Source organism: Danio rerio, chromosome 4 (genome assembly GCF_049306965.1).
Source record: "Danio rerio strain Tuebingen ecotype United States chromosome 4, GRCz12tu, whole genome shotgun sequence".
Taxonomy (NCBI): Eukaryota; Metazoa; Chordata; class Actinopteri; order Cypriniformes; family Danionidae; genus Danio; species Danio rerio.
In genome coordinates this window covers 14751684-14770489 of record NC_133179.1, presented here as the reverse complement: position 1 = coordinate 14770489, position 18806 = coordinate 14751684, and the positions used below count along the sequence as shown (strand labels likewise).

The 18806-nt window shown below is 37.5% G+C and overlaps 1 protein-coding gene, 2 long non-coding RNA genes and 1 pseudogene across 13 annotated transcripts in view; 2 read left to right on the top strand and 2 right to left on the bottom strand.

Annotated features, from left to right (window-relative positions):
* Positions 1–7759, bottom strand: part of LOC103910420 (uncharacterized) — a 35869-nt gene extending 28110 nt beyond the window's left edge. For 3 of the 8 annotated variants that reach the window (XR_012402000.1, XR_012401999.1, XR_012401998.1), the window contains exons 1-3: positions 7532–7759; positions 6453–6529; positions 4521–4668 (exon numbers count right to left, since the gene is read on the bottom strand). This is a non-coding gene — a long non-coding RNA (uncharacterized lncRNA). Of the gene's footprint in view, positions 1–3814; positions 5590–5901; positions 6561–7531 lie in introns of those variants that run through there. The other 5 variants (XR_012402001.1, XR_012402003.1, XR_002458149.3 and 2 more) reach the window with 5 other exon arrangements.
* On the top strand, positions 714–4668 carry pus7l (pseudouridine synthase 7 like). Of its 4 annotated transcripts, none has more exons than NM_001044957.2 (9): positions 741–773; positions 1012–1765; positions 1838–1997; positions 2509–2704; positions 2782–2880; positions 2954–3035; positions 3282–3574; positions 3951–4004; positions 4099–4668. In NM_001044957.2, the coding sequence occupies exons 2-9, from the start codon at positions 1021–1023 to the stop codon at positions 4399–4401; spliced, it is 1932 nt and encodes a 643-aa protein (NP_001038422.1). In that variant the 5' UTR covers positions 741–773; positions 1012–1020; the 3' UTR covers positions 4402–4668. The 4 variants fall into 4 exon arrangements, with proteins under 4 accessions (XP_073802385.1, XP_073802383.1, NP_001038422.1 ...); XM_068219661.1 differs by having other exon boundaries at positions 743–773; positions 3240–3574; positions 4099–4490; XM_073946284.1 differs by lacking the exon at positions 1838–1997 and having other exon boundaries at positions 714–773; positions 4099–4490.
* A 231-nt stretch (positions 7760–7990) lies between the features above and the next one.
* On the top strand, positions 7991–16567 carry LOC100537541 (pseudouridylate synthase PUS7L-like; annotated as a pseudogene).
* Positions 15884–17605, bottom strand: LOC137491530 (uncharacterized). Its single transcript, XR_011011492.2, has 3 exons — positions 16592–17605; positions 16130–16179; positions 15884–16034 (listed from the first exon to the last, which is right to left on the bottom strand). It is a non-coding gene; the product is annotated as an uncharacterized lncRNA (long non-coding RNA).
* Between the last annotated feature and the right edge of the window lie 1201 nt (positions 17606–18806).

Sequence of the window (18806 nt, the reverse complement as noted above, 5' to 3'; positions counted from 1 at the left end):
ACCATAAGTACATGACATATTAAATATTGATAAGGCTGATATGTGTCGGACTATATTAGTTTGGTTTCATTTAAGGGGCTATTGTACTTTTTAATGGATGTAAGTAATGTGTATTTATATAGCACGTTTAAGGTGTATGGCTATACACCCAAATCACTTCACAATCATAAGGACGGTCGTGCCACACCACCACCAGCATGCAGCATTCATTTGGATGATGCGACGGCAGCCACAGGACAACGGTGCCAGTGCATTCACCACACAACATCTATAGGTGAAGTGAATGGAAATAATGTAACTTAGTTATTTTATATTATTTTAAGTTTTGTTAAATGGCTAATTTTATTTTGTGTTAGGTTAATATTTATTAAATTGTCTATTCATTGTTTAATTGATTTTTAATTAATTTATTCAAGTAACAATATTTAGGTTTTATGGTTTTTGATTAGTACACACAGTTAAAAGTTAATGTTGGTAAACAAAGTGTAAAATAATTTTTAAATCTTAAATTGTATTAATAGCACAATTTTGTTTTAATGTTTGAATCTTACTGGCACGTTTTAAAAAAAAAAACATAATAGCCTATAACATGCCATTGTCTGTCTGGTTTTTATTATAATAAGTGAAATTAATCGACAATATATAAACAAACTTATAAACAAAACTAAGGCGCAACATAAGCGCATATAACTGCACTTGTCTTCTACGCTACTGCGCCTTTAAGAGCGGGGCCACGTGTTGCGGAAACAACCGACAATAACAACAGCACGCGGGTGAGTAAAGAAATTCTAAAACAAAACTAGGTTTTTGTTAAAAATCTGCTTTGTTTACGGTTTTACAACACACGATTAATTGAAATAATATTTCGATTGTTTATTAAGTATAAAAATCGTACCGTAAACACCCTCAAATCAAAAGATTTCATTATATATGCAAACCGACATGTATATCCAAGTTAATAAACCACTGATGATCGAGTGCCTTTAATCACTAAGGTTTTTTATCGTACAGGACTCAGTAATGGAGAGAAACACTCTCTCCTGCTTTATATCAGACCATGAAGGCTTCAATGGAACCATAAAAAACTCACCTCAAGATTTTGTTGTTATTGAGATAGACACCAATGGACAATTTGTTAACAGTGTAAATACTGAAGAAGAAGAAAGACCGTGTCAAACTACCAAAAGGATTGGTAAATTAAAACCATCTAAACCAGATGACACTGACAGTTTAATTCAGGATTGTTTTGATCTGAATCTGATCCTGGGTCTTAGTGTGAACAGGGAACTGGAGCATTTTACTAATAAACTGAAGGTAAAACCCTGTTCAGATGATCAAGAAAAGGTGGAACTGTCATTGGGAACTTTTCCTGATAAACACATGAGAGCTGTGGTCCACAAAGCGGTCCGGTTCAACTTCCCCTTCCTCCAGACTCTGACCAACCAATCTGAGATCCGGGTCAGAGAAGATCCAGACTTCCAGGAGCTCGCCGGTTTGGCTTCTGAAGGAGAAGCTGAGGACTTTTTCAGGTTTATTGATGCCAAAACACCTGGTTCTGTCTTCACGTTCCTGCCCGATGACAGCAAGGAGCACCGGACGTCAGTTCATCATTTTGTTAGCAGGCGTTTTGGGAAGCTTGTGGAAACCAAGAGCTTTGTGGACCAGCAGAAGACTTGCATTACAGTGAGACTGAGGGAGAGAGGCAAACAAGCCAAGAAGAGAACGATGGCAGACTGTCAAATGCAGGAGGAGAGTTTATACACGGGTGAGTGAAGAAGAAACATCTCTTGTTGACATGTAAAACCAAGTTTAGGTGACAATCCTCCTTTCCTATCAGCTTTTACTCTTCGGAAGGAGAACCTGGAGACTCTGGAGGCCATCAGCTACATGGCTGCAGTACTCGGAGTGCTTCCCTCTGATTTCACTTATGCAGGAATTAAAGACAAGAGAGCCATTACTTACCAGGCCATGGTAGTGAAAAAGATCTCTCCAGAGCGGTAAACAGACCCCTGATTAAGTCTTTCTTTTACTGAATCTCATTATTTAGGTATTTTCAATGTGATTATGAAGTACTTATGAAGAGCCACAAGATGGTGCCATAATTTCATTTTTAGTATTGCAGTGCATATATTGCAAAATATCCATATATATATAGTAAGCAGGGGCTTACCTAATAAGCCTCAAAGTACTAATCTTTAAATATTAGTCTAAAAATAAAAAAAGTTTTATTCTATGTGTATTATGTGTATGCAAATGTACACTTTACATTCACTGTCACCAATATAATGTAATATCGATTTGCTTTATAAAACTGGAATCATCAAATTAATTTTAACAACAAAAAGCAGAAATCTGCAGAAAAAGGACGTGAATAACAGTACAAGATTTTAAAGATAAGATAGGGATGGGGTCTTTGGGATTCTAAATTGTCAGTCTTCATCATGGTATTCTTTTTACATTTGTAGATATGCATATAGAGATTTGCATATAAACACATTTGTGTGTCAGGTTGCTGGAGAAAGGCTCAGAGTTTGAGAGGAGGGGAATGGAGATCTCTCGTGTCCGTCCTGCGTTTGAAGCTCTTAAGCTTGGAAGACTGCAGGGAAATCACTTTGAGCTGGTCATCAGAGACCTGAAGCATCATGGGAAACATGGTCTTGCAGAGCTGCCAAAGGTTATAGAGGAAGCAGTGGAAAATGTGAAGGTAAATGTGTGTGTTCATCAGCATTTCATGAAGAGATGTACACACAGAACTACTAAATATTACTTTTTATTTTCCAGAACAAAGGCTTTGTGAATTATTACGGTCCTCAGCGGTTTGGAAGTGGTTCGTGTGTCCAAGCAGATCAAGTAGGGCTTGCGCTGTTGAAGGAGAATATGGTAATAGAGTCATTTCCATTGATCAGTTATATGTGATGCTCCGGCTTTTGTTAGAAACACTGTGTTTGAGCAGGAGGCTTCAGTTAAGCTGTTCTTCACCCCAGAGGATGACGATGACCTCCAGAACAAAGCTAAACGTCATTTTCTGCACACAGGTGAGTGCTGGGATTTCTCTGATAGCTAAAATAGTTATAGTTCAGCCACATAAGTATATTTAATCATTCAACCTTTATTTGTAAAGCACAATTAAACAACTAATGTTGAGCAATGTGCTGTAGAAAATAGATAAACATGAAGCTAAAACATATTATTGGGGATTTTCCAATACATGCTGATCATTGTTGCTTCATTTATTTCAGTTTCAGTGCATCCAAGAACAACTAACTGTTCTCTTCGTTCAGGGAATGCCAAGGAGAGCTTGGTGCTGATGCCAGCGTATAAAGCCAGAGAGCGGCTCATGCTGCGGGCGCTCCACCGGTACGGCAGTGGACAGGAGGGTTGCACTCGTGGCTGGCTCAGTTTACCCCACAGCATGAGGGTCTTCTACCTTCACTCCTACTGCAGCAGAGTGTGGAACCAAGCAGCCAAATACCGGCTGCAAAAACTGGGCTTTAAGCCTGTTCAGGGCGATCTGGTTTGGGCTGAGCCTGTAAAAGGGCTCAAAGATGCCACAGAGGAGCTCAGTGCTCCACAGGTAAGGGTCTTGATTTAGTTATTGCTAAATAATAGCCAGAAACGGTTTGTGTTTAGATTGAATTGGGTGAAATAAATCATAAGAATAAAACAAACACGCACTTTATTCAGAGTAAATTTCAATCTAATAATATCCTAACATTTACCCTGAAATACAACGTTAAGAAACATTTGTTTGATTATTTGAGTCTACTTTGTAAAGAAGTATTTTAAAAATGTATATATAAATTAAACATGCATAAATCTTTCAAATATTTTATTAAAGAAGAGTGTGTGTACATAAATGCAGGTATGTTGAATGATTGTACATTTGTATTATTGTTTCTTGTTCTTATTTGTGGTTTTCCATTCATTTTCACTTGTTTTCTGTGCTGTAGATCCATGTTGTGACTTCAGATGAGGAGAAGAATGAGGTTTTCTCATTAGATCAGGTACTGTTTCAGATGTCTTTCATTGCTCTGTATGTCTGCTACAGTAACTCTTACCCATCAGTCTCTTATTGTGCCTCTGTGGTTTTTAATCCAGGTGATTCTTCCTATGCCAGGAAATAGTGTCAAGTATCCAGAAAACCTTTTGGGTCAATGGTATCAAGACCGATTGGCTCAAGACGGTTTGGAGTCCTGCCGATTCAGAGTGACTCCCCTTAAACTCAACGTCCCTGGATGTTATCGACCCCTGCTCGCTAAGCCACAGAACATCACATATAGCCTGCAGACGAGTTCATCAGACGAGTCTAACACACACTGTCTGTCACTAAACTTTGACCTGGAGGCGTCCTGCTACGCTACTGTGTGTCTCGGAGAGATTATGAAGACTAATCTTTCATAGGTTACTCAATGACACTGATTAAAAGTGTTTAGAGACTAAAAAACGTCAAATATGAGGAGCTGTATTTTTATTAAAAAGTTTATTTACAATTGTCATGATGATTGTGTTTTTTACCTTACCTGCAACAATATTCCACTCATTTGTTTGTGAATGAGCTGTAATTTCAGCATTGAGCACTAGATGTCTCTCTCAGGTTCAGCTCAGAAGCAGTTGGACTGATGAACCCTAAAGGATCTGCCAGCTGTGTTCAATGAATCACAAGCTCATCTAGAAGTGATAGAAAAATTAGGATGGAAATATTATGCTGTACATCTGTAAAGGTTTATGAGGCGAACCATGAATTAAGAAATGTAAACAAATCCTAAAGTTATAACAAAAAACATTATTTTTATAACATTTCAAAATCCTCAGTCAAACGTCATGTTTAAATTCCACAATGTTTGTCCAAATCTAATGTCAAGCTCAATATTTCAACATAAAGTGATTAAAAGTAGTTCAAATCCACTTCTGCTCATCCACTAAATATTGTACATAAACTCCTAATTGAAAAAAACATGAATGAATGAGAGGAGTTTCAAATGCAACGACTGCTGATTATAAGAGGCAGCTGTGGCCTAGTGGTTAGGGATTTGGACTTGTAATCGAAAGGTTGCATTCTCAATCCTGGCCGAGCTTGGATAAATCAAAAGCAGGTTCGAGTGTGGGTAATCATACTTGAAGATAATCTACCATGTATGTGCGTTATCAAACAAATAAAACTTCATCCTAAACAACTCTCAGACTCAATAGCTCAGCAAGAGTGGGATTTGAACCCGGGTCTCAAAGATTCAAAACTTGATGTGTTAATAGTTGAGCTACTGAAGCTGTGAAGCTAAAAGCAGTTTTGAATGAGCATTTGTTGTTGGTTTTATAAATGTAAATGCTGTTTCTGAAAGCTGCCTATAAAAGAGAAGTCCAAAACATATGGGGAACCTGAGACTCAGTGGCTCAGGGGTAAAATCTTTGAGCATACAACTTGGACCCAAGTAACCCAGGTTCAAATCCCACAAATGCAGGTGTTTAACCCTATTTACTAAAGCATTTTAACCATATAAATTAAAACTTTCAACAAAACTCTGTCCAAAACCACATACAGCCATCAGATTCAATAGTCTAGTGGTAAAATCTTTGACCTTTCTTCTTAGAGACCTGGGTTCAAATCCCACCATTGCAGATATTTAACTCTGTAAACTAAACATTTTTGGCCCTACAAAATATATTTTTAACAAAACCCTGTTCAAAAGAGCTCTTGCTCACTGCTTCAATGGCCCAGTGGTAAAATCTTTGAGTTTTCATCTTGGAGATCCGGGTTCAAACCCCACTATTGCCAGTGTTTACTCCTGTAAACTAAAATTTTTAGACACATAAACAAATTTTTGATCAAAACCAGATCCAAAAGCATTGCAAGACTCCAGAATCAATGGCTCATTGTTAAAACCACTGAGCTTTCATCTTGGAGACCCGGGTTCAAATCCCACTATTGCTTTTATAAAACTCCTATGCAGCTGATAAAACTGCAATAAGACAAAAATAAAACATTACTAAGCTTGTGGCTCAGTGGGAGAATATTCAGTTATTGTGCTTAACAGTATGGGTTCGAATCCTGCAGATACTATCTTCTTTCTTTCTTATGCAAACTCAGAATAATGCATCACTAAATATACAGAAAAACACCTCATAAACTCTAGAGCTTCAGTGGCTCAGGACGTAAAGCACTAGGCTTTCATCTTGGAGACCCGAGTTCAAATCTCACTATTACTTTGGTTAAATTGCCATCATTAAACAAACAAAATGCGCCAAAAAGCAGGTGTCAATGTGAAAGCCAGGATGGCACGACTGGTAACACACGTTGGTTGAGGACAAAGTTACGGAGAGTTGTGGGTACGAAACCCAGCTCGGGTGTGTGGAGTACACCAAAGACAATACCTGGGGCGGTATAACAGAACAGAGGGCGGAGCAGAGGGTGGAAACCAAAAGCACAAAGTGAAACACGGACCAGATCATAAACATACCTGGGGCGGTAAGACAACTGAGCGGCAAAGGCATCCTGGGGCGGTAAGACTACACAGCGGTGATGGCTCGGACAAACCTGCAGCGGTGAGACAGAAAGGTAGGCTGGACTGAGAGGCTGGACTGAGAGGCGGGACAAGTAGAGAGGTGGAGCAAGGAGAGGCGGCGCAAGGAGAGGCGGAGCTGAGAGAATGGAAGGAGGAGTTGAAAAGAAAGAAGGGAAAATTTTTTTTTTTGGAAAAAAAACCTTTTTTTTTGAAAAAATTCCTCAAACTAGTATCAGCGTGGTGATTTGAACCCTGGTCTGCTGCGTCAGGCTTGGATCTCTTACCGAGAGCTCTGACCACTCAACCACTAGTTTCTCATACTAACAACTGTTCGTTTGTTGTATTTAAAGTTACCACTCCTCCACAAATTTATAAAAAAAAAAAGTGAAAATATGATAAAGAATTTATGTTTTTGCAAAAAAAGTCAAACTACATATTATACTACCAATAAACCTGTTCAGTTATTTAATGTAGTTACAAATAAAGGGTCTAAAATAATTACAATTAATTGAACAACTTTATTTTAAGTATTTAGGTATTATTTTAATAATATTTTAAAAATGTAAAGACATATTCAGAATTTAAAAGTGTAACAAATGACACTTCACAGTTCAATACTAAATCATGGGAATAAATAACATTAATTTTATACGAAAATAGCATTGCCACATAACACCATCAAATGATAACTGGTTTACAGTGTTTAGTATAATTTTAACCAATGCAGTTGTACAATTTAAACATGTATCATTATATATTTTAAAGTTTATAACATGAAACTGGACACACAAATCATTAATTCTGGATGAATCATAACTAGAAGCTTAAAAAATAAAGATGTCATGATGCTGTCATGCAGATGAAGACATGAATTCACTAGACTGCAGACAAAACAAACAGCACTACTGCTTAATATTATTATTCTACATGATAATCTTTACAGGAATCACCGCAATACAAACATCATTAACGATTAAATGCAAATGAAGCATTGCTTTATAATCCTTTAACGACACAAGTGTAAAGTTACTTACAGGTGATGGAGTGTCCAGCATTCCTGCACATCATCCAGAGATAGTCGCATGTTTTTACCTGAAAGGGCTGAAATGTGCGCTGATAAGTGACATTTAAAGGCTCTCACTGACTGTCACCTGCAGGAAATTTACTTTTATATCTTTAAAACGCTCAGAAAGGTTTGTTTTGACTGTGGTCAAGCGTCGTGTTGTTTACAGAAAGCCAAAGGTGAGCCTCGTGCTGAACGTGAGGTCTCCTGCGCCTCTAGCGGATTGGAAGGAGAACTGCACACTTTCTACAGGACAGACTGAAAATGACTTCCAGTTATCGACGGTCATTAAATATCTAGCTTGAATAGGCCCTCCTGCATATGACTGAATGTGTTTAGTGATTAACATTTTTTTCTAAGTAAGTAAATAAACAAATAAACAAGCAAACATTCTATCACTCATTGTATCTGCAGGGTCCCTCTTGTGGTCATCAAGTGTGTCAATCAGTCTTCAATCAGAAGTGGCTGTCTGCTTTGCTCTGCTGCAGGTGAGTGTGCACCAATTATTTCTTCTTTATTTCTGAACGAATCTGTCAGTTTGTCGAGCATCTGAATTATTAGATGAACGTAGAAACTATCGGTGAAATATTGGTTCAGTAATGAGCTCTCAGAGGAACTGGAGTAATGGAGGTCGCTAAATGGCCAGTGTTTAGAGTCATCTGGACAAACACAGACAAACAACACGAGACACAAGATCTTCAACACTACTTTTGGGTGGTTTGATTATTGTTGAAGTGTTGTGATTGACTTTTTGTACCCACATAAACATTGTTTTGTTTTATTTGTTTATTCATTTTTCGTTATTTTGTTTTTCACGGCAAATGACATGACAGCGCGAAATGAAGGTAAATAAATACATTTATTTAATCGCTTTCGATTGACTCAAAGCGGCAAAATATTGTAGCAATGATCTCGACTGTAGCTCATCTATTAATATATATATATATATATAATATATATATATATATATATATATATATATATATATATATATAGAGAGAGAGAGAGAGAGAGAGAGAGAGAGAGAGAGAGAGAGAGAGAGAGAGAGAGAGAGGTGTTGAATACTGATCTGTCACCAGCATGTGGTGTTCTGAGCACTTCTGTCTGTTTACAAAGCAGCTTTTCAAGAACATCATTCACACACATCATTATTTCAGTAAATTCTGTTTAACAGATGATATTTAAAAGTTTAATAATGTAAAATGTTATTATTAATTAATTTAGTTTATTTTATAATTTAATTGTTTAATTGTCAATAAAAAATATTTTAAAAATGCTTAGACTTGAGTTAAAATGTCTATGTTGTGCGTTTGTTTTAAAGGCCACAAATGTATGTATCAGTGCAAGTGTAGCCTGTATGCAAGGAATGTGTCAGCCATGGCTAAACAGGTTAGTTGAAGTGAAGTCGTAATGGATAAACTCAATGACCACAAGAGGGAACTGAAGCTCACCTGCTGTCGATGTTAGTGGAAGATAAGTTAGATAGGAAGGAAGGTAAGGTAGATTTTTTTTGTGCTGGTCCTGACCAGCTTAGACCAGCAACAAAGCCTATACTTTATCAACATGATTTTTTCAGCAGGGGTGATAGATAACATAGATAAATTATTTTTTTCACAAATATATAATATTTATCACACACAAAAAACAAACAAATAAATAAATAAATAAAATCACTGTCTGGGTGAGATCTCATTGTAACGACAGGTCTGTAGGCAGGGGGTGTTCAAGTAGTTTGAAAGACCCATACCCCACTGATAAAAGGTCCAGTAATGTCCCATACATGAGCTCATTTGCATTATTTTTACTGCTATGCCATCATTAATTGTAAAAATAAATCATCAAAGAAGGCCTCCGTTAAATGCAAACAATTATTTTAACATTAACATTGCATTAACATCCAGCTGTGCAGGAAAACATATAATATGACAGAAGTGAAGTCATCTTTCACTATCATTATATTTTATGCAGATGCACTGCATAGGAAAAGACTTGATCATCCCAGTCAATCTAAATTAGAGAAATCTTTCCAAATAGAGCTGTTCAAATCATCTGGGCCCGGTTTTTCAAAAGTAATCCACTAGGATTTTGGATAAGGAATTGGGTCAAATCTTGAAAATTGTTTTTTTTTAAAGAAAAAAACAGATTACATAATCGGTTTAGATCACGTAATCCAATCTTGGTTTTGATCCGGATCAAACCTTTAGTTTGGGTTTTTCAGACCATTTTTGTAGGATCTAGATCACTTTGATAAAAAAAAAAACTGGATTAAACTGATTCAATCAGAAGGGTGGATTTAGCGTGGATTTCATGCCCAAAATGTAATGAAAACTAAAAGAAATTATTAAATAATACTATTTTGGATCATGCAGTATCTTACGAGATAAACTATTTATTCATAAGGTTTTAATTTTATTTGTTCATCCGCCAGGCTATAGTGAGTATAGGCTTTAACGTATTCAGACTTTCAGTATAGGCCTCCAGCAAAGTAGAGAGTTTGGCCTTATAAAATAATCCCCCAAACAGCTGTCAAAACTGACCAAAACCAATCAATTTTATTCTGTCACTATTGATATGTGTATATATATATTTATATTCATCTGTCACTATTGATATATATATTCATCACAATGGAAAATATTTTTCTTTTTAGAATATTTATTAGTGATGCTTGCAATGATTACAGAACAAAAAAAAATGCAAAGAATGGCAATGACTGATTTTTGATATCTCTTTCAACAATTGCAAAAAGAGACTGAAAGGGCAGAAGCACAGCTTCGTCTGGCAGAGAAACAACTGACTCTAACCAAACTGCAGCAAACCAAGGCAATGACTTGAGATCTGCCTCCTAAAGGCTACGCTCAGACAAGCTGGTCTCTTTACATCAGATGAGGAAGTCTGAAATTATTGTGGAGTTTTTGACATTAAGTCTTTTTTTATTTACATCTTTATTTGAAACTTATTATAAATATCCTCAATGTACAGTGTTGTAGGTCTCAGATGAGCGGACTGCTGGAAGAGGATGGGGTGGGGTTTTTCTTGTTTTTATTATTTATTATTGTTATTTTAATAATTAAATTTTCTTTGTTTTCATTTCAAATAAAAATAAAGTTATATTGACCCCACGCTGGCTATTCTACTTGTTGCTCTTTACATATTTATAGTTCTACATTGTGATTTCCTATCCTGTTTGAGCACTGGTTATCCAGATTTAGTGATCCTGAAAACTTCCTATCCGGATCAGATTGATCCAATCCGATGTTGCTTTGAAAAACTGTCTCAAAAAGTAAGCTGGATTACGTGATCACGAACCGCAAAGACAGGATTACTAAATCCGGATAAATTTTATCCGGATTAAACCTTTTGAAAAACCAGGCCCTGGTGAAATTATCGCAGCAAAACAAAATATCACCATGTCTATTTTTCCAATATCATGCAGCCCTAGTTTCTACTGTTGATAGAAATTCCCACTTAATAACATCTGCAGTTTGTATAATGTCGTTTGTCATAGAAACAATACGACTATGCTAAAAATAATCAATCATAATTGCAACAATTATCAGAGCAAAATATGTGATCTATGCCAGCATCTTGTGCATCAAAACAAACATTTTATATTGTTATTTTACTTATGACTAATATTAAAAGCAGATGAATGTATAGTGTGAGATTATGCAAGCGCTTACAGGACATTTTACAATGCTTAGAGAGATAGTTTATCCAAAAACTAATGTTTACTCTACTTACTTTCCCTCAGGTTGTTCCAAGCACAAAAGAAGATATTTTGAGGAAAGCTGGAAATCTGTAACCATCGACTTCCCTAGCAGCGGAAATGAATACTATGAAGACAACGATTCCAGGTATTCAGCTTTCTTCAAAATATCTTCTAATAAACAAGTGAAGGGTGAGTAAATGATGACAGATTCTTCAGTTTTAGCTGTGGTGTGAGTGATCTAAAGCTGTTTTATTCACTGTGCTGTGATTTATGAAGTTACTCCTGAAATATACGTGTCAATGTGTGGAGATTTCTCACTTGTGTTTGTGCTGTTCAACATGTCGCTTACCATCATTTGCTTTTTGGAGGGTCACTCCTCTAGAAAGGGAATAATGAGAACCAAAACAACTGGGGAAAAAGCCGGTGAAGCAATTTTTTGTGTTTTTTGCAGGCAAAAGCAAAACCCCTTCTGGACACAGTTCTAGAGCTCAGGGAGAGACACCACCATCCCGTTCTCAAACACACCACAGCATTCATTCATATTGTGGAGATGTGCAGCCTGTGCTATGAAGCCAGATTAGTGGCTGGCCAGTTCAGTTTCAGTTAATTTGCACCAATTCTGGGTTTTAGGTACCATGAAGGAGCTCAGCTCTGCTCGGCTGCTCCATGATGCAAACAAAGAGTGAATAAAGTCCAGCTGCCTTCATGTTACCTAAAACTAGGCCTGCACAATATATTGATTCAGCATCGATATCACAATGTGCAAATCTGCAATAGTCACATCGCAGGATCTGCTGTGTTGAGTTGGGATTGTGATTAACCAGAAGACAGAGTTCAGTTCTGAACAGTTTAACCCTCACTGAGTGAAAGACTTATCAGGTCTGTATTAGACGATGTAAGATTTCAAGTGAATTTAAACCATTTGGGCACTAGAAATGATCAAATGTGTAGCTTTAACAAAGAATAATTGCATTTAATTATTTCCACAGTGAAGACTAAAGTAGTCAATGTTTGAAGTGTATCACAAAAGTGTTTCAAAATGTTCCTAGGACAGGACGGGATGTTGTTAAATAGTGTGAAGATAACTTTAATGAAAGGTTTTCAATCTTATAAAGTGATATTCTACATTTGATCTTTTAATTTCTGTCCCTCAGTCCTGTTAGACTCTCCAGAAAGCCATAAAGCACAGTTTATATAACATGTATATTTCTTCTATTTGATTAATTTATGCTTGTTGTATGTTTATTATATTTTATGCAGATTCACTCCTCGACAAAATCATCACAATCAAACTTATTCCAAATTCAAGTTGTTAGTCGTATTGTGAAATTATATTCCTATTGCAGTTTATATCGCAGAAAAACGAAATATTGCGATGTCAGTTTTTCCCAATATCCTGCAGCCCTACCTAAAACCCAGAACTTGTGCAAACTAAACTGAAAGTTAACCGTCCAACCAGCTAATCCAGCTTCACACTACAGGCCCCTGACTGGACTGCTGATGTGTTTATTTTAATGACTCTTAGGACAGAGGTTTAGTTCAGCTTTAATTTGAGTGATTAAACTGATGTGGCAAGAAAACATAGATCAATGTATTAAAACAAGTGGCCTGAGTTATACAGCATCATGAAAATGGCCAGTAAAATATATGATCAAACTTACAAATATCAATAATTCAACAGTTGAAATAAATTGTTGTTGTTTTTAATATTATCTGTGTCATAAACAATGCAGCACATCAGTCTGGAGCTTCTAGTGATGCTGAAGGTCTTGATTAGCTGCTGCTGCTGTTTTTAATCAGGACTGAAGTATAAGAAGAATTTCTGATACATTATAAGACATTCAGAGAGATGAAAAGTCAAAGAGCAAGATATTTATATACTTTATTACAAGATTCTGGATTGATATTTAGAGAACCTGATGCTGATTCATCATTTATTTGAGTTGTTTTTATTATTGTATTTATTAATATGTATATTTTTGTATTGTTTTAATTATTGTTAATGTGGAAGGACAGATTGTCATTGTAAATTGATTATTTCAGTCTTTTGTGTAATTTAAAAGTATTAATGCATTTCTGTTATTGTTCAAACATTCTTATTGAGTAACAAAATCAGGGTTGCAGCTAAACTCAGGAGAGCGGCTCAGCAGGATCAGGGAACTGGAGCATTTTACTAATAAACTGAGGTGAAACCCTGTTCAGATGATCAAGAAAAGGTGGAACTGTTGTTAGGAACTTTTCCTGATAAACACATGAGAGCTGTGGTCCACAGAGGGGTTCGGTTCAACTTCCCCTTCCTCCAGACTCTGACCAACCAATCTGAGATCCGGGTCAGAGAAGATCCAGACTTCCAGGAGCTCGCCGGTTTGGCCTCTGAAGGAGAAGCTGAGGACTTTGGTTCTGTGTTCACCTTCCTGCCCAATGACAGCAAGGAGCACCGGACGTCAGTTCATCATTTAGTTAGCAGGCGTTTCGGGAAGCTTGTGGAAACCAGGAGCTTTGTGGACCAGCAGAAGACTTGCATTACAGTGAGACTGAGGGAGAGAGGCAAACAAGCCAAGAAGAGAACGATGGCAGACTGTCAAATGCAGGAGGAGAGTTTATACACGGGTGAGTGAGAAAGAAACATCTCTTGTTGACATGCAAAACCAAGCTTAGATGACAATCCTCCTTTCCTATCAGCTTTTACTCTGCGGAAGGAGAACCTGGAGACTCTGGAGGCCATCAGCTACATGGCTGCTGTGCTCGGAGTGCTTCCCTCTGATTTCACTTATGCAGGAATTAAAGACAAGAGAGCCATTACTTACCAGGCCATGGTGGTGAAAAAGATTTCTCCAGAGCGGTAAACAGACCCATCACCTGATGTCATGATTTCCCTAATATTTGTCATTTGTTTCTTTTACTTCATCGAATTATTTAGGGATTTTTGCAGTGTACTTGCAGTGTATATAGTGCAAAATATTCATATATAGTGATGATAGCTTATATAAAGAGCCTCTGAGTATAAAGCTTTACATTTTAGTCTAAAAAATTAAAACAAAAATAAAAACAAGTTTCATTCTAGTGTATTATGTGTATGCATATGTTCACTTTACATTCACCAATTTGATAAAATATCTTTTTGCTTTCTAAAACTTTAATCGTCAAATTTATTGCAAAGTATTTTTTCTGTTTCATCAACAAGAAGCAATGTGCAAGAAAAGGATATGAATTAAAGTGCATGTTTTTAAAGATAAGATGGGGATGGGGTCTTTGGGATCCTAAATGAGAGTTCACATCATGGTCAACTTCTTTACATTTGTAGATGCATATAAACACATTTGTGTGTCAGGTTGCTGGAGAAAGGCTCAGAGTTTGAGAGGAGGGGAATGCAGATCTCTCGTGTCCGTCCTGCGTTTGAAGCTCTTAAGCTTGGAAGACTGCAGGGAAATCACTTTGAACTGGTCATCAGAGACCTGAAGCATCATGGGAAACATGGTCTTGCAGAGCTGCCACAGCTTATAGAGGAAGCAGTGGAAAATGTGAAGGTAAATGTGTGTATGTTCATCAGCATTTCATGAAGAGATGTACACACAGAACTACTAAATATTACTTTTTATTTTCCAGAACAAAGGCTTTGTGAATTATTACGGTCCTCAGCGGTTTGGAAGTGGTTCGTGTGTCCAGATCAAGTAGGGCTTGCGCTGTTGAAGGAGAATATGGTAATAGAGTCATTTCCATTGATCAGTTATATGTGATGCTCCGGCTTTTGTTAGAAACACTGTGTTTGAGCAGGAGGCTTCAGTTAAGCTGTTCTTCACCCCAGAGGATGATGATGACCTCCAAAACAAAGATAAACGCCATTTTCTGCACACAGGTGAGTGCTGGGATTTCTGTGACAGCTAAAATAGTTAGAGTTCAGCCACAGATGTATATTTGATCATTGAACCTTTATTTGTAAAGCACAATTAAACAGCTAATGTTGAGCAATGTGCTGTACAAACATATTATTGGGGATTTTCCAATACAGGCTGATCATTGTTGCTTCATTTATTTCAGTTTCAGTGCATCCAAGAACGGCTAATTGTTCTCTTTGTTCAGGGAATGCCAAGGAGAGCTTGGCGCTGATGCCAGCGTATAAAGCCAGAGAGCGGCTCATGCTGCGGGCGCTCCACCGGTACGGCAGTGGACAGGAGGGTTGCACTCGTGGCTGGCTCAGTTTACCCCACAGCATGAGGGTCTTCTACCTTCACTCCTACTGCAGCAGAGTGTGGAACCAAGCAGCCAAATACCGGCTGCAAAAACTGGGCTTTAAGCCTGTTCAGGGCGATCTGGTTTGGGCTGAGCCTGTAAAAGGGCTCAAAGATGCCACAGAGGAGCTCAGTGCTCCACAGGTAAGGGTCTTGATTTAGTTATTGCTAAATAATAGCCAGAAACGGTTTGTGTTTAGATTGAATTGGGTGAAATAAATCATAAGAATAAAACAAACACGCACTTTATTCAGAGTAAATTTCAATCTAATAATATCCTAACATTTACCCTGAAATACAACTTTAAGAAACATTTGTTTGATTATTTGAGTCTACTTTGTAAAGAAGTATTTTAAAAATGTATATATAAATTAAACATGCATAAATCTTTCAAATAGTTTATTAAAGAAGAGTGTGTGTACATAAATGCAGGTATGTTGAATGATTGTACATTTGTATTATTGTTTCTTGTTCTTATTTGTGGTTTTCCATTCATTTTCACTTGTTTTCTGTGCTGTAGATCCATGTTGTGACTTCAGATGAGGAGAAGAATGAGGTTTTCTCATTAGATCAGGTACTGTTTCAGATGTCTTTCATTGCTCTGTATGTCTGCTACAGTAACTCTTACCCATCAGTCTCTTATTGTGCCTCTGTGGTTTTTCATCCAGGTGATTCTTCCTATGCCAGGAAATAGTGTCAAGTATCCAGAAAACATTTTGGGTCAATGGTATCAAGACCGATTGGCTCAAGACGGTTTGGAGTCCTGCCGATTCAGAGTGACTCCCCTTAAACTCAACGTCCCTGGATGTTATCGACCCCTCCTCGCTAAGCCACAGAACATCACATATAGCCTGCAGACGAGTTCATCAGACGAGTCTAACACACACTGTCTGTCACTAAACTTTGACCTGGAGGCGTCCTGCTACGCTACTGTGTGTCTCGGAGAGATTATGAAGACTAATCTTTCATAGGTTACTCAATGACACTGATTAAAAGTGTTTAGAGACTAAAAAACGTCAAATATGAGGAGCTGTATTTTTAATAAAAAGTTTATTTACAATTGTCATGATGATTGTGTTTTTTACCTTACCTGCAACAATATTCCACTCATTTGTTTGTGAATGAGCTGTAATTTCAGCATTGAGCACTAGATGTCTCTCTCAGGTCCAGCTCAGAAGCAGTTGGACTGATGAACCCTAAAGGATCTGCCAGCTGTGTTCAATGAATCACAAGCTCATCTAGAAGTGATAGAAAAATTAGGATGGAAATATTATGCTGTACATCTGTAAAGGTTTATGAGGCGAACCATGAATTAAGAAATGTAAACAAATCCTAAAGTTATAACAAAAAACATTTTTATAACATTTCAAAATCCTCATTCAAATGTCATGTTTAAATTCCACAATGTTTGTCCAAATCTAATGTCAAGCTCAATATTTCAACATAAAGTGATAAAAAGTTGTTCAAATCCACTTCTGCTCATCCACTAAATATTGTACATAAACTCCTAATTGAAAAAAACGAATGAATGAGAGGAGTTTCACATGCAACGACTGCTGATTATAAGAGGCAGCTGTGGCCTAGTGGTTAGGGATTTGGACTTGTAATCGAAAGGTTGCATTCTCAATCCTGGCCGAGCTTGGATAAATCAAAAGCAGGTTCGAGTGTGGGTAATCATACTTGAAGATAATCTACCATGTGTGTGTGTTATCAAACAAATAAAACAAAACTTCATCCTAAACAACTCTCAGACTCAATAGCTCAGCAAGAGTGGGATTTGAACCCGGGTCTCAAAGATTCAAAACTTGATGTGTTAATAGTTGAGCTACTGAAGCTGTGAAGCTAAAAGCAGTTTTGAATGAGCATTTGTTGTTAGTTTTATAAATGTAAATGCTGTTTCTGAAAGCTGCCTATAAAAGAGAAGTCCAAAACATAGGGGGAATCTGAGACTCAGTGGCTCAGGGGTAAAATCTTTGAGCATACAACTTGGAGACCCAAGTAACCCAGGTTCAAATCCCACAAATGCAGGTGTTTAACCCTATTTACTAAAGCATTTTAACCATATAAATTAAAACTTTCAACAAAACTCTGCCCAAAACCACATAGAGCCATCAGATTCAATAGTCTAGTGGTAAAATCTTTGACCTTTCTTCTTAGAGACCTGGGTTCAAATCCCACCATTGCAGATATTTAACTCTGTAAACTAAACATTTTTGGCCCAACAAAATATATTTTTAACAAAACCCTGTTCAAAAGAGCTCTTGCTCACTGCTTCAATGGCCCAGTGGTAAAATCTTTGAGTTTTCATCTTGGAGATCCGGGTTCAAACCCCACTATTGCCAGTGTTTACTCCTGTAAACTAAAATTTTTAGACACATAAACAAATTTTTGATCAAAACCAGATCCAAAAGCATTGCAAGACTCCAGATTCAATGGCTCATTGTTAAAACCACTAAGCTTTCATCTTGGAGACCCGGGTTCAAATCCTGCTATTGCTTTTATAAAACTCCTATGCAGCTGATAAAACTGCAATAAGACAAAAATAAAACATCACTAAGCTTGTGGCTCAGTGGGAGAATATTCAGTTATTGTGCTTAACAGTATGGGTTCGAATCCTGCAGATACTATCTTCTTTCTTTCTTTCTTATGCAAACTCAGAATAATGTATCACTAAATATACAGAAAAACACCTCATAAACTCTAGAGCTTCAGTGGCTCAGGACGTAAAGCACTAGGCTTTCATCTTGGAGACCCGAGTTCAAATCTCACTCTTGCTTTGGTTAAATTGCCATCATTAAACAAACAAAATGCGCCAAAAAGCAGGTGTCAATGTGAAAGCCAGGATGGCACGACTGGTAACACACGTTGGTTGCGGACAAGGTTACGGAGAGTCGTGGGTACGAAACCCAGCTCGGGTGTGCGGAGTACACCAAAGACAATACCTGGGGCGGTATAACAGAACAGAGGGCGGAGCAGAGGGTGGAAACCAAAAGCACAAAGTGAAACACGGACCAGATCATAAACATACCTGGGGCGGTAAGACAACTGAGCGGCAAAGGCAAGGACCATCCTGAGGCGGTAAATCAACACAGCGGTGATGACTCGGACAAACCAGGGGCAGTAAGACAGAAAGGTAGGCTGGACTGAGAGGCGGGACAAGGAGAGAGGTGGAGCAAGGAGGGGCGGAGAGAGGTGGAGCAAGGAGGGGCGGAGCAGAGAGAGGGGAAGCAGGAGTTGAAAAGAAAGAAGGGAAAACTTTTTTTTTTGGAAAAAAAAACCTTTTTTTTGGAAAAAATTCCTCAAAC